Here is a 13,314-nt window from a genome sequence, read left to right as displayed (position 1 = left end):
TATTATTCAGCTTCAGCTTCAGGTGTACAGCACAGTGGTCAGGCATCTACACCATACTCGAAGCTAATAAGACAAGTGCCCATCTGACACCCTACAAAATCTTTAACAACATTGATTATATCCCTCCAACTGCCTTTCGTATCCCTGTGACAATATTGTGACTACTAATTTGTACTTTCTAATCCCTTTACCTCCTCCCCCATCCCCACCCCCTTCCCATCTAGCAACAGTCAGTTTTTCCTCTATATCTCTGAGTCTATTTCTGTTTAGTTTGCTCACTTATTCTGTTTTATTAGGTTTCACATATAAGTGAGATCATATGGTACTTGCCTTTCTCCGTCTGACTTATTTCACTTAGCATAATGTTCTCTAGGTCCATCCATGTCGATGCAAACGGTAAGATTTCATTCTTCTTTATAGCTGAGTAATACATGAGACCATGTCTCAAAACCACAGTGAAGTGCATAGGGTTTAGGGTATCCCTTGAAGAATGTAGACATCTCTGGTATTGGCTGTCCATACAGACGTTACTCATCTGCGTCATCCAGGAAACTAGAATATGAGCTTTTGGCATACAGACTCTTGTTTTTTCCTGGCCTTACTTTCTTGTGTTTAGATTCTAAGTAACAAAATTGTATAGGTTTGGACTCTGGTTTGTAGGTACAAAGATGTTAAGGCAGACCAGAGGAACATCTCTGAGCCCAATGATGCTCATTTTAGCCCACATTTATTAATTATAGTACCTGGAGAGATAGTAGCATATGAAACCCTGCAGCTTTAATCAGCACGTTTAGTATCTCACAGCTTCCAAGAGTCAGAAGTCTGTGCACAGTTTAACTAGATCCTTCGTTTAATCTCACAAGTCTGGAAATCAAGATATTGGCTAGGTTGCATTCTCACCTAGAGTCTGGAATAAGAAAGAACCTTCTTCCCAGCTCATTTAGGTTGCTGGAAGAACGAATTTCCTTGCAGCTGTATGACTGAGGTCCCTGTTTTCTTGTTGGATTTTGGCCCTGAGGTTGCTCTCAACTTCTAGATGCAACCTACAGTTCCTTGCTACCTGGCTCTCTCAAATTATGGCAGCTCACGTCTATAAAACCAGCAAGGGAATTTCTCTCATTTGAGTTTAATAAGATGGAGTCCTGTATAACATAACATAATTATGACCTTGACATCCCATGACCTTGGCCATATTCTGTTGCTTCAAAGCAAGTCAAACGTTCTGTCTACACTCAAGGGGAAGGAATTATATAAGGCATAATAACATCAGAGACCATGGGGATCATCTTAGAATTCTGACTAGCACAAGTACTTAATGACTCATTGCTTAGAGAGGGTGAAGAAGGGGAGGAGATTATTATAACTCCCAGTTTACTGACTTGGGTAAAGACATAAATGTTTCATAAAGAAATCTGGGAACACAGGAATAGATTTATGAAGGACGATAATAAGTCTAGTTTCTATTGATGAATTTCTTGTGGGGCATTTTAGTAGATAATTCCAGCACGCAATTAGTTATGAGTCTGAAATTCTGGGAATGGGTCAAGGTAGGAGTCATAGATGAGGCATTTAATATCATACACAAAATCATTAAAACCATGAGAGTGAAAGAACGCAAGACGTTGTGGTCAAATTTATAGATTGAGTATGAGATAAACTGGGAGAAGGCCACTGTCAGATCATATCTGATGCCTAATGTTTTGTCTGTTGATTAAGAAAGGAGGTTATTCACTGAGGATAGGAGGGTTGGGATTGGATAGGAGAGACGCAGGTGAGTGATGCCAACTGTGAAAAGTCACCGAGGGGAAGGAAAAAAAGAGGTGGCAAAAGGAAAATGATAAAAAGTCCGTCAAGCAGCTCTGGGGCCCATTTGAAGTTGAATGTGTGAATTCACCATGGAAATCATAGCAAGATTGTTATTGCTCTCCAGTGGTGGCCAGAAGTGTGAGGAGGGGAGCAGAGAATAGTTGGAGGCACCGACTGAGAACTGTGGTTGTGCCACAGTGAAGGTGGACGGAAGAACACTTTTTCTTTTTCTTTTTACTTTTTTTAAAGTCTGCATCCTCTAATTTATATATATATATAAAAACAGTATGTTTTCCAGGACCCATCAGCTCCAAGTCAAGTAGCTGTTTCAATCTGTTGTAGTTGTGGAGGGCTTGGGGATTGAACCGGGCAATCTTGGTGTTATGAACACTGCGCTCTAACCACCTGAGCTAACCAGCTGCTGGAAGAACAGTTTTTCAAGGGGTTGGGGACTCTTGTGAGCAAATGGTGCAAGTGATCAAGGCACATGGTCTGGTATCAGAGGACAGTGAGCAAGGAAAGGAAAAGGCTTAGACATAAAAAGCAAATCAGAGCGTGAAAGACCTTGAGGAGGCCAGTGTAAGTGCAGGTGCAGTGAAAATGTGAGCGGAACAGAAGGACAGCAGACTGTGCTGTCTGCGACTTCTGAGATGGAAGGATTCTAGATGACGGGGAAGTCCTGTTGGTGGCCTTAGTTTGGGGATGTCTTAAGCAGCAGGGACATGAACTTTAGAGTGAGGCTTAATGTATTGTGTGTCTACGGAGTCACCAGGGTTTCAGCCAAGTTGTTGAAAGGTCAAGGATGACTGTGTCAATGTCTTGAGTATGGCTAGAGCAACCAGGGGCAGAAAGGTGGTGACATGAAGCGTGGTGGGTAGTGTAGACAGGCAGCGTTAATCAGAAGATGGGAGGGACTTTCAGCTCAACATTGATGGGCCCGGAAAACCCAGCCTGTGGCAAGTACCACATGGAGCAACGGACACCCTCCATTCCAGGAAGCTGCCGAGGACTGAGGGGTCTGGTGGGAAGAACGGGATGTCTCTTTAAACATGAAAGGGGGAGGGCCGGCTGAGTGGCTCAGTTGGTTAAGAGCTCACTCAAGAGTTTGAGCTCTGAGCAACAGTGGTTCGAGTCCAGCCTGAGCTGAGCAGCTGCTGAGCTGCAAACAGGTAGCAGGATGGCTCAGCTAAAACAAAACAAAACAAAACATGAAAGGGGGTATTTGAAGATAGAGGAGTGTTTGTTTACCATAGAGTTTGTGTTCCAGAAGGTAAAGTGGAAAATTTTTGAAGGGACGAGTATGAAAACCAGGAGAAGGAACACAGAGCGTGGTTCTTTAATAGGAATATGACTGAAGAAATTTTAATTCGGTGACAGTAAATAATGCCAGCTGAAACCTTGACTTGTTGAATTGTTTCCTTTGGTGCATGTTCTAATTAGCTAGAAAATGTCTCAGTATTCAATGTAGTTATACTACTTTTTGAAAATATCTGAAGATGTTCTGTTAGTGACTTTACATGTATCTATGTGTCAACTTGGATATAACATCTTTTGAAACGTCTGTCATTTAATATTGTCGAGGAGAAATTTGAAAGCAGCTGTAGTTTTATTCCTTTTTGGATATTCTAATTAGTCTTCTTAAATGCTTATGAGATTTGCTTTCTCTTTATTTCCAATATTCAAAAGTTTGGAGTACATCTAGATGTTTGCCTCCTTTTAAAAATATCTCCTTCTATTCAGTGAATCCTTTCAATCAGCAAATGCAGTCCTTAAGCCTAGAACGGTTTTCCTCTAATGTCCTTAGTTATTGCTTGTATTGTATTTGCTTTGATTTCTTCTTCTTCAGGAAAATCAACTATGTGTAAATTGAGTTTCCTTTACTGATCTTTATTCCTCTCATTTCATTTCACAGTGCATTTGCCTTTATTGACTCACTTCTTGGGAGATTTATTTGTCAAGTGTGTTTTCTGTGTCACTGATTCAATTTTGTGCGGTATCAGTTTTCTCTTTCTGGCTTTGAACACAAATTTAAATGCTTGTATTGCATTTTTAGTTTCCTGTCAGTGTTTCCCTATCTTCTTTTTTCATTTCTGTCTGCAGTTATATTTTTATCATAAGTATGTTAGCCTATCTCCGCTTCTCATTTCTTTTTGTTTCATAGAATCCACTTTTTTTAAATTAAAGTTTATTGGGGTGACAGTTGTTAGTAAATTGCATAGCTTTCAGGTGTACAATTCTGTAATGCATCATCTATATATCACACTGTGTGTTCACCACCCAGAGTCAGTTCTCCTTTCATCACCATATATTTGATTCCTTTTACCCTCATCTGCCAGCCCCCTCTCACCTTACCCTCTGGGAACCACTAAACTATTGCCTGTGTCTATGAGTTTTTGTTCTTCATTATCTTTTATTTTTTTTATTAAGGAAACACAGTAGCCACATTCTAAAATTTTAAGGTTTTTCATGGTAAATCTTTTCTAAAACTATGATTCTTTTCCTGAATCTTGAATCTTGTATTCTTTTTATATTGAAATTTTTTTTCTTAACATGATATTTTTTTTCTGTTGATGTAAGTTTAAATGAGGAGTATTCTATCTAGTTTCAGGTTTGTCAATAAATGTGTAGGTGAACTCTTCTTTGTCCCTTCACCATATAGCTTGGATCTTTTTGAATTCTTTAAAAACTTTTTTGAAGAGACAGAAGAAATCATGACTGCTACTAAAATGTCTAGTCTCATTTGAATTCTGTGGGTCTCCGCTAAGCTGATGAGTGACTTTCTGTCTCTTATCTCTTTTCAGACAATAAAATAAGAACAATGTTATTGCTAGGTTATTTAAATTAATGTGAATTTTTTTTCCTTGCTAGTAGTGGAGACTTCAAACATCACAAAATATAATACATTATTCCTATCTGGCTCCTTTTAGCTTTTCTTTATAACATGAGTTGCTGTATTTTATAAACAAGATTCTTTATTCCTTTAACCATATTGCATTAGAAGAAATTAAGATCCTAGGATGGATATAGAAAGAAAAAATTCTGATAGTTTGTGAAACAGCATAAGGAGGTAACTCTGGGATAGCAACATACACTGTGGGTATCTAGAAATCTTTCAGTATTTTTCTGAGTTGACTGTCTTTTGTCTTGATCCTCTCTATAGAAATACCTCCTGGGTCCTGGCAGACCACAGACCAATATTTCTGTTTCTAGTGTTTTAGAATATTTATGCCTCTTTTGGCATTTAATAGGATGTTGGGGTGGAAAAATTGGATAAAAAATAGCTAGTTAAGTGCAACCTTAACGTGAACATTTGAGGAATCCATATAATGTATAATAGTGTCTATTTGGTATTTATAAGTGGGTGGTCAGAGAAAGATGTATGAGTCCCTCATAAAGCTGGGATGACTTGAAAACTTGTGAACTTCAAAAACAAGACAGAAGGAAACTGAGGAATGACACCTGGATGAAAGAGGAAAATGAGGAAGCAATGAGCGAGCAAGAGAAGGAATAGCCAGATAGGCAAATGTGGTAAGGAGAATGGAATGATCTGATAATAGGAGAAGAAAGACTTCCACAAAGATAAGTCATCTAGAAATATGAAATATAAAAATATGGTGGGATGAACTCTTAGAAAGGTCATTTAATTTGGGAGTTGGTATGACATTGACCACCTTTGAAGGGGAACTGTTACTTCCACCAAAGGTGGTTGAATTAATCTTCCTTAAATAGAGAAGTGGAAAAAATGAGTGATCCTATGGAAGGAATTTGGGTGAATGTCAGTGGTTTCATGTGTCATAGTGAATAATGGATAAGCTAACATCAGTGAGTAAAATTTACTTAGATGTTTTGTTGTTTTTATTTACTACAGAAACCCATGCTTTAGTCAATGACATCATTTTAAAAATGTTATTTTAAGTAATGGTAACCCATGCCTTAGAAAGCCTTTCAAATAATTTCACAGTTTAACATGATCTTAATCATATTAATATGCAAACTGGCTTATATCAAATTCAGGACTAAAATTTGCATGGGAAATCAAGCAAGTAATACTTTTGGATGTTTGCATTATTTTTTATATAAGGTGACTATATATTTTAATGAGTATACCTAATGACTTCATGTATTTTGTATTTCATCAATCTTGAAATCACTTGTTATTGAGTTGATGTATATATATTTTGTTTGTTTGTTTTAATAGAACATAAAGGAACAAGAAGGGATTTCAGAGGCTATGATAAACCTTGGCAATTAAATGCAAAGAAGCCAAAAAAGTCAAAAAGTGACCTTGCTGTGTCTAATATTTCCCCACCATCTCCAGAATCCAAATCATGTAAGGAAGTTTGTCTTTCAAAAATTGCGTAGTATATGTAAGTCTGTGTTATTAACAAAATGAAGAAAAGGTAAGTAAGAATTTCACCCAAACTCTTTATCTGATATTTCTGGCTATTATCCAAATGAATTCCATGTCCATTTCAGCACTAACATTGACTTTTATTTGTATCTACCCATTCACAAGAGAGAGAGAGCAAAGGAGATTTGCATTCAAAACATTTAACAGGATTTTATAAAATCCTTCACCCACGATTTCTCTGAAGTCCTCCTCGTTTATTTATTCCCAAGGCCTCTATATTTATTTCTGTTTTCACTGTAAGGACCCCTTTTCTCTCAGTGTTTCTTCTGCTTTTCTACTGCCTTATAGCCACTGAGTTTCTTCAGTGCTTTGCTACCACCATGTATGAGTAAACATGCCAGATAAGCAGCCTAGAAGCCTATAGCAAGTCAGTTATTCTTGGAAGACAGGAGAGCTTGAAAGTGGTTGTTATACATCAGTGTCTTGTGCTTGCTGTTACAGAGTGAGATGTTTCCTTTTAATTTCAACAGAGAAAGGAGTAGGTAGAAAATAGTTGTTTGAAAGTTTTGAAAAGCTACTATGTGCTAAGTATTGGGTTGTCGGAAAAGTCATGATGCATTTTTGCAACGAAAAACATAGAAAAAATATGTCATGACTTTTCTGACAACCCAATAGAATCTGATTTTAGGTCATTTGTGAAAGTGGCTGAAATTAACTTGAGTTTATTTATGTAGTGGTACTCATTAAGAGTATTGTATGAATCCCAGAATTCTTGTGAGAGTTATGTGAAGTATTAAAAACTTCAAGTATTCTTATAAGCCAGTTTGGTTTATAAAATTAGGCCCCAATATTTTTTTCTTCTTTTTGGAATATACAAGTTTAAAACTTACACGTGTTGTTCACAACTATATCCCCAAGTAATGTCTAACGTAGTACCTGGCTCAATTAATAAGAATTAAAAGAAAAAAATGAATAAAGGAATAAATGAAAAATGGAGTGAACCAAGCCTCCTGTCACATTGCCCTTTCCATCCTGGGTAAATCCATCTGTCTGTTTCTCTGTCCCTCTCTCTCTCTCCCGCTTCCTCCTCACCCCCTTCCCCACTGATAAATCCATAACCCTAGAGGCTTACTAATTATAAAGGGGTTGGTCCTGGGTCCTGACAACTTGGGGGTACAGCGCTAAAACTCTCCTCATTCTGCAGAGCTTGTGTTCCCACGGGATGCTGCCAAGCCACAGAGTGTTGCTGGTGGTCTGGCATCGCATGATATCTCTTTCTGTTCAGGCGACCTGCTCTCAAGTTCTGGTTCCATCAGACTGTTAGCTAGCTTTGTAGAGCAAAAATAATAGCAAAGTGAGTTTTTATAGTATATGTAGATATGTCATATATACCTATAAAAATAATCCAGAATTCAAAATTATTAACTGGAAATGTGTATATTAAATTATTCCTGAAGTACATACTGCAATAGGTTAAAGATGCATACTATATTATGTAAAGCACCACTAAAAAGCACAAAAAGGCATAAATAAGAAGTTGCAGATGAGTTAAAAATGGAATACCAAAATAAAAATAGGATTCATCCTCCCAAAACAAATACAAGAAAAGAGGAACAGAGAAATAAAGAACAGATTGGAAAAATAGAAATCAAATACCAAGATGGTAGGCTTAAGTACAGACATGCCAATAATTATAATAAATGTAAATAATTACAATAAGTAAATTAAACATCTCAGTTAAAAAGCAAAGATTTTCCAGGCTAGATAGAAATCTAGATTGTTTACAAGATACATGTTAAGCATAAATACACAAATAGTTTAAAATACTAAACATAGAGGAAACTTAATGGTTTGGTAATATAAGACCAAGTAGAATTCAAGGTGAAGGGTATTACTAGAGTTAAAGACACCCCAAAACAAAGTTCCCAATGACATGCAGGGAAAAGTTAGAATTAGAAGAAGATACAGGCAGATAGAATAAATAGACCAAAAAATGAGTAAGGATATGGGAAGATTTGAACACCTGCAATCACCTTGACATTTATAGAGCACTGTAATCAGTGAAGTTAGAATATATGTAATTCTCAATTCCAGATGGAATATTCATCATGATAGACCATATTCTGTACCATAAAAAATGATTGAAATTATATGGAGTGTGTTTTCTGCCAAAGTGGTATTAAATTCAACTTAAGTTACAACAACAAACCTAGAAATTTCCATACAAATATTTCAAAATAATCACAATTCCAAGCAACTCATGAGTCAAGAACAAAATCACAAAGGAAAGTAAAGAACATTTTGAAAAATAAAACATTAAAATTTGTAAGATGAAGCTAAAGCAGTGTTTAGGAGGAAGTGTATAGCTTTAAAATCCCATGTTAGAAAAAATATGTAAAATCAATGATCTCGGCTTTCACTTTATCAATAGAAATAATGACTTAAAACAAGGAAATGTAGAGAAAAAGAAATGATAAAAATAATAACAGAAGTTGAAATGAAAAAACAGGAAAAAATTAACAAATCCAGAAGTTGGATTATTTGAAAAGATTAATAAAAGATAAAACCTAGCAAGACTGATTTGAAAAAGGAGAAAACCCAACTACAAATATCAGGAGTGAAAGAGGAAAAAAACCTACAGATTTTGAAGCTATAAAACAGTAAATGGGGGCATAGTTTGAACAAAACTTTGCTGATAAAATAAACAACTTAGATGAAAAGTATGAATTCCTTGATAGATAAAAATTACCAGAACTGATTCAACAAGAAATAGAAATATTTAAATGTCCTATGTCAGTTTTTTAAAATTGAATTTACCATTAAACAGTTTCCTACAAAGAGAATTACATTCCAAGGTAGCTTCATGGGGGGAATTTAGACATTTGAAGGGGACATAATACCATATGCAACTTATTCAGGAAATAGATTGGTACTTTTGTTAGCCTTCGTTGAGTACTTTCTCTAATCTGCATCATCTAATTTTCCTTGCTATTACCGTATGCTATCAAGAGTTCTCTCTTTTTGTGATTTACAAGATAAGAGCATATATTTTAAAAAAATCAGTCCCAATCAATATTCCCAGATAACCACCTGCCATGCCCTAGTTGCCCCCCATCCCAGGCATTGCAGACCTATCACCTGAATACATCAACAAGCCCAGGTGAGACCAGGAGAATGGCCCAGTCAATCCAATGAATCATGAGAAATTATAAATTGTTATTTAAGATAACTGCGATTTGGCGAGGTTATATGAAGCACAATGAAGAACTGACACAACTCAAGGACTTTCTTCGGCAACTTTCAAGAGGAATTAAGGAAACTTTTTCCTTTTTTGGTAATTTGTAGCTTATAAAAGTTCGATACACACATGATATCTAATTTATCATGGGAACCAAATCTAGAACAACCAAAGCCACAGTATGATCATGGTCTAATCAACTACGCTGGGTGATTTGAACAGATGCTTTGATAAATAATGGAAGATTTGGGAGGTCATCATCAGCCCAGTATATAGCCTTCAGATGAGAACACTTCTAGAAGTTTCTGTTGGTTTAAAAACCTTACTAATGTTATACTTAATCTTAAAACTCAGGCTACAATTTAAATACATTTAAAAAAATATATCCTCTGGAGAAATGGAAAAGAGCAGAACAGTAGCAACAATATAATATGACCCGTACGAGGTGACAGAATCTGAGAGGATGAGCCTGTGACCTCACTGAGGCAAAGGTCACCCCGAGGCCAGGAGTTCTCCATTGGGCTTCATATAACCTCACCAAATCTCAGTTATCTTAAATAACGATTTCTAATTTCTCATGATTCATTGGATCGACTGGGCCATTCTGCTGGTGTCACCTGGGCTTGTTGATGTATTCAGGTGATATGTCTGCAATGCCTGGGGTGGCGGGCAGCTAGGGCATGGCAGGTGGTTATCTGGGAATATTGATTGGGGCTGATTTTTTTTTAAATATATGCTCTTATCTTGTAAATCACAAAAAGAGAGAACTCTTGATAGCATATGGTAATAGCAAGGAAAATTAGATGATGCGATGATGCAGATTAGAGCAAGTACTTGACAAAGGTTAGCAAAAGTACCAGTCAATGCTTTGAAGGACAGGGTACAAATAATAGTTTCAATAGTGTACAAATAAGTTTTACCTGCTTCTCTTCTGAGTTTCCCTCCCCTGTGCCTGGGCTTCCTCCCAGGGATCCCCTGAGGGGACCACCTGTGGGGTGATATCAATATGCCTGCAAGTGTTCTCTGAAGCCATTGGCCACAGTCACCCTTTCCACTGCTCACTGCTTCAACACCAGTGTGTTGCTGTTTGCTAGCATCTCCATCTGTGAGTCCCTTAAGCAAAGAAACACAGAGGAAGCAGCTGCGTTCTGTGCATATTTTCTTAATTTTAGATGTATTTAAATTATAGAAGTGATATTTCCTTATGTTGACAATTAAAAAATACAGACATGTAGAAAGATAGTCTCTCCCTTTACAGCCCCCTCAAATGCTACTTCCTCAGAAATAGTTTGTATCTTTTCACGTCCTTTGAAAGAGGGTGCATTTTTTTTTTACATCCTCCTCTTTGTACAAACTAGCATATAGTATATATGTGAGTTGACTTGCTTTTTAAAACTGGCTTTAAACTGTACACATTCATAAGTAACATGTTTTTATTATTTTGAAATACATTGTGGACATAGCTCCCTGCCAATAAGTTACACTTTTTCGTAAGTACATACTGAGGCATAGTGTGACTGTACCACAATTTAAGAGACATTAAATTATTTCCAGAGTTTTGCCACTACGAACAATTTGCTGAAATAAACAAATTGGTATCTTCCACTTCCTTATAAAATAAACATTTTAATCTATACATAAGTATAGGTGCTTTATTTCTTTATTGTAATTTATCAGGCATTAGATTGCTGGGTCAGATGGTCAGTATATATATTTTTTTATTATAATAGATATTGCCATATTATTTTTTAAATAGGTGGCAGAAAAGACATTTCAACAGTCTGCCTTTCTTATAGCCTTACCATATAAATATTTTTAAAATTTATTTATTTTTATCAAAACAAAAATATGTATGTTTTAAAAAGTAAAGTAGTACATACTACAAGGCTACAATGTCCTTCTCCCCTATCCTGCTTCTAATGTGGAACCACTTTTAACTCAGATGTTTCTTTTGGTACACAAGTCTACACATCTAAACATACAACGTACTTAATACAGTTCTCTTTTACTTTTTAAATTTGAGGAATCATCTCTTGACCTCCTTCTAAGACTCTGTGCTTTGTACCCCATCCTCCACCTCATACCCCCACTACAGTCATGCAGATATTTCAAATGTTGGTTGAATATATACTCTGCATTGGTGTTAGTATGACTATATTAATTAGCCTTTTTCACAGTAGAGCCATAAGAGTCTATTAATTTATTTCTCGAATTAATAATTGAGTTGTTTTTCTGTTTGATTTCTGTTTCCATCACAAATGCTTCCCCAAGCCCTGCCTTAAAATATGAAACACTCAATATGATCAAATGCATCAAGTAATCCTAACTTCTATCTTATTTTATATTTTATACTTGATTTCATTTGAAAATTGTTAGGCTCCGTCTCATGTAGCCCCGGTCCTCTTGGTCCAGTCTGGGCTCCTTGGTCTCTAAGCCGTTTTCTCGGCTGTCTCCAAAGATTGTCCTTCACCATCATCCTGGGGGTCCCTTTTCCTTTTTCTTATGGTGGATCATCTGTTTCCTGAATTCCAGCTCATTCCACTTTTCATTTTGTTGGAGCGACTCCACTAAGAGCTTTCTCAAAAAGAATGCTTGCAAGATAAATCTTGAGTCGTTATAAGTATCTTGCTTGGTCCGTTAGTTGGATATAAAATTCTAAACTGGGAGTAATCTTTAGTTGACATTTTGAAGGAATTTCTCCCATGTCTTCTGGGGCCAAGCATTGTATTGAGAAGTCTAATGATGGTTTGATTTGCTGGTTTTGTCCCTGAAAGCTTTTACGATCTTTCCTTTATTACCGCTGTTGTAAAATTTTGTGATAATATGCCTTAAGCTATACTGGACGTTTAATGAAGTCTTCTGATCTGAAAAACAATTAAGGTTTTATATCCTATTACTTTGATATTAGTCCTCCTTGATTGATGTTTTAATACTTAAATGATCCGAAATTCCATTTGGGGATTAGGCTTCAGTATTCTCTAGCTTTCTAAATCCATTGCTACTCCTCAATCCATTTGCATATTCCAAGAAAATAGGTTGCTATTTGTTGCCTGATAATGTCTTCTCTCTTTGTTCAACTAATACTTTGACAAAAAAAGAAAAGAAAAAAAGAATTATTTCACCATAATATAATTTGAGAATTTGGAGGGAAGCAAAAATAAATACATGTATTTAGTCTTCTATGTTTTTCAGAAGACAGCAAGAATATCTTATAAATATTTACTAATTACTGATGAAGAAGTTAGTGGTTATTTTAAGCTGCTAAAACATAACATAAAATATACTTCGCTTGTGTGTTTTTCCCTAAATTATAGAAATTATTAGTTTTAAATGTGTATCTGTATTTTCTTGTTTCTGTAAGCACTGTCACACTTCCCTTTACTTGTTCATTTAAAACATTTGTTAAAACCCTGCTTAATAACTTCCCCACTGTTTGCCCACAAGATAACCATTTCTAAAACAAACGTTTTTATTGTGTACATTGATCTTGATCCAGTCTTTCATGTAACAATGAATAGTAAGTTTTTATCACTATGTAGCATGCTTATGAAGTAATCATTGTTTTTAAATGTAGTGCCAAGGTCAGTAGATCATCCTAAGTGGAACTGGCGGACTAAACCAGAAAGGCGTGATTTTGATGAACTGAACCACATCCTTCAAGAGAGCAAGAAGCTGGGAAAAGCCCTTGAGAATCTCTCTCGAAGTAAGTTCCGTAACTTGATTATAATTCATATTCCTGACCAATATTAAAGTAGAAACCTTCACTAATATCACCAGTAATCCATTTCCAACATCATCATTATAATTCTGTGAGAGGTTGAGGCGTTCCAAGGGCATAAGATTGGAAATGAGGATTGATCTTGCATAGCGCATAGATTCATGGGAAGACTGCTAATACCGAGTAGGAGGAGCTATAGAC

At 36.1% G+C, this 13,314-nt stretch overlaps 1 protein-coding gene across 1 annotated transcript in view; it reads left to right on the top strand.

The window, feature by feature from the left end:
* Positions 1–13,314, top strand: part of LOC109377887 (uncharacterized protein C8orf34-like) — a 125,240-nt gene that overhangs the window by 67,495 nt on the left and 44,431 nt on the right. The window contains 2 exon segments of the mRNA XM_019634358.1: positions 6,005–6,136; positions 12,970–13,098. Coding sequence (XP_019489903.1) covers positions 6,005–6,136; positions 12,970–13,098 — 261 coding nt within the window.

This window comes from Hipposideros armiger, unplaced genomic scaffold (genome assembly GCF_001890085.2).
Source record: "Hipposideros armiger isolate ML-2016 unplaced genomic scaffold, ASM189008v1 scaffold_1602, whole genome shotgun sequence".
Lineage (NCBI taxonomy): Eukaryota > Metazoa > Chordata > Mammalia > Chiroptera > Hipposideridae > Hipposideros > Hipposideros armiger.
The sequence above is the reverse complement of the archived record's forward strand: the minus strand, read 5'-3'. Positions and strand labels throughout refer to the sequence as shown.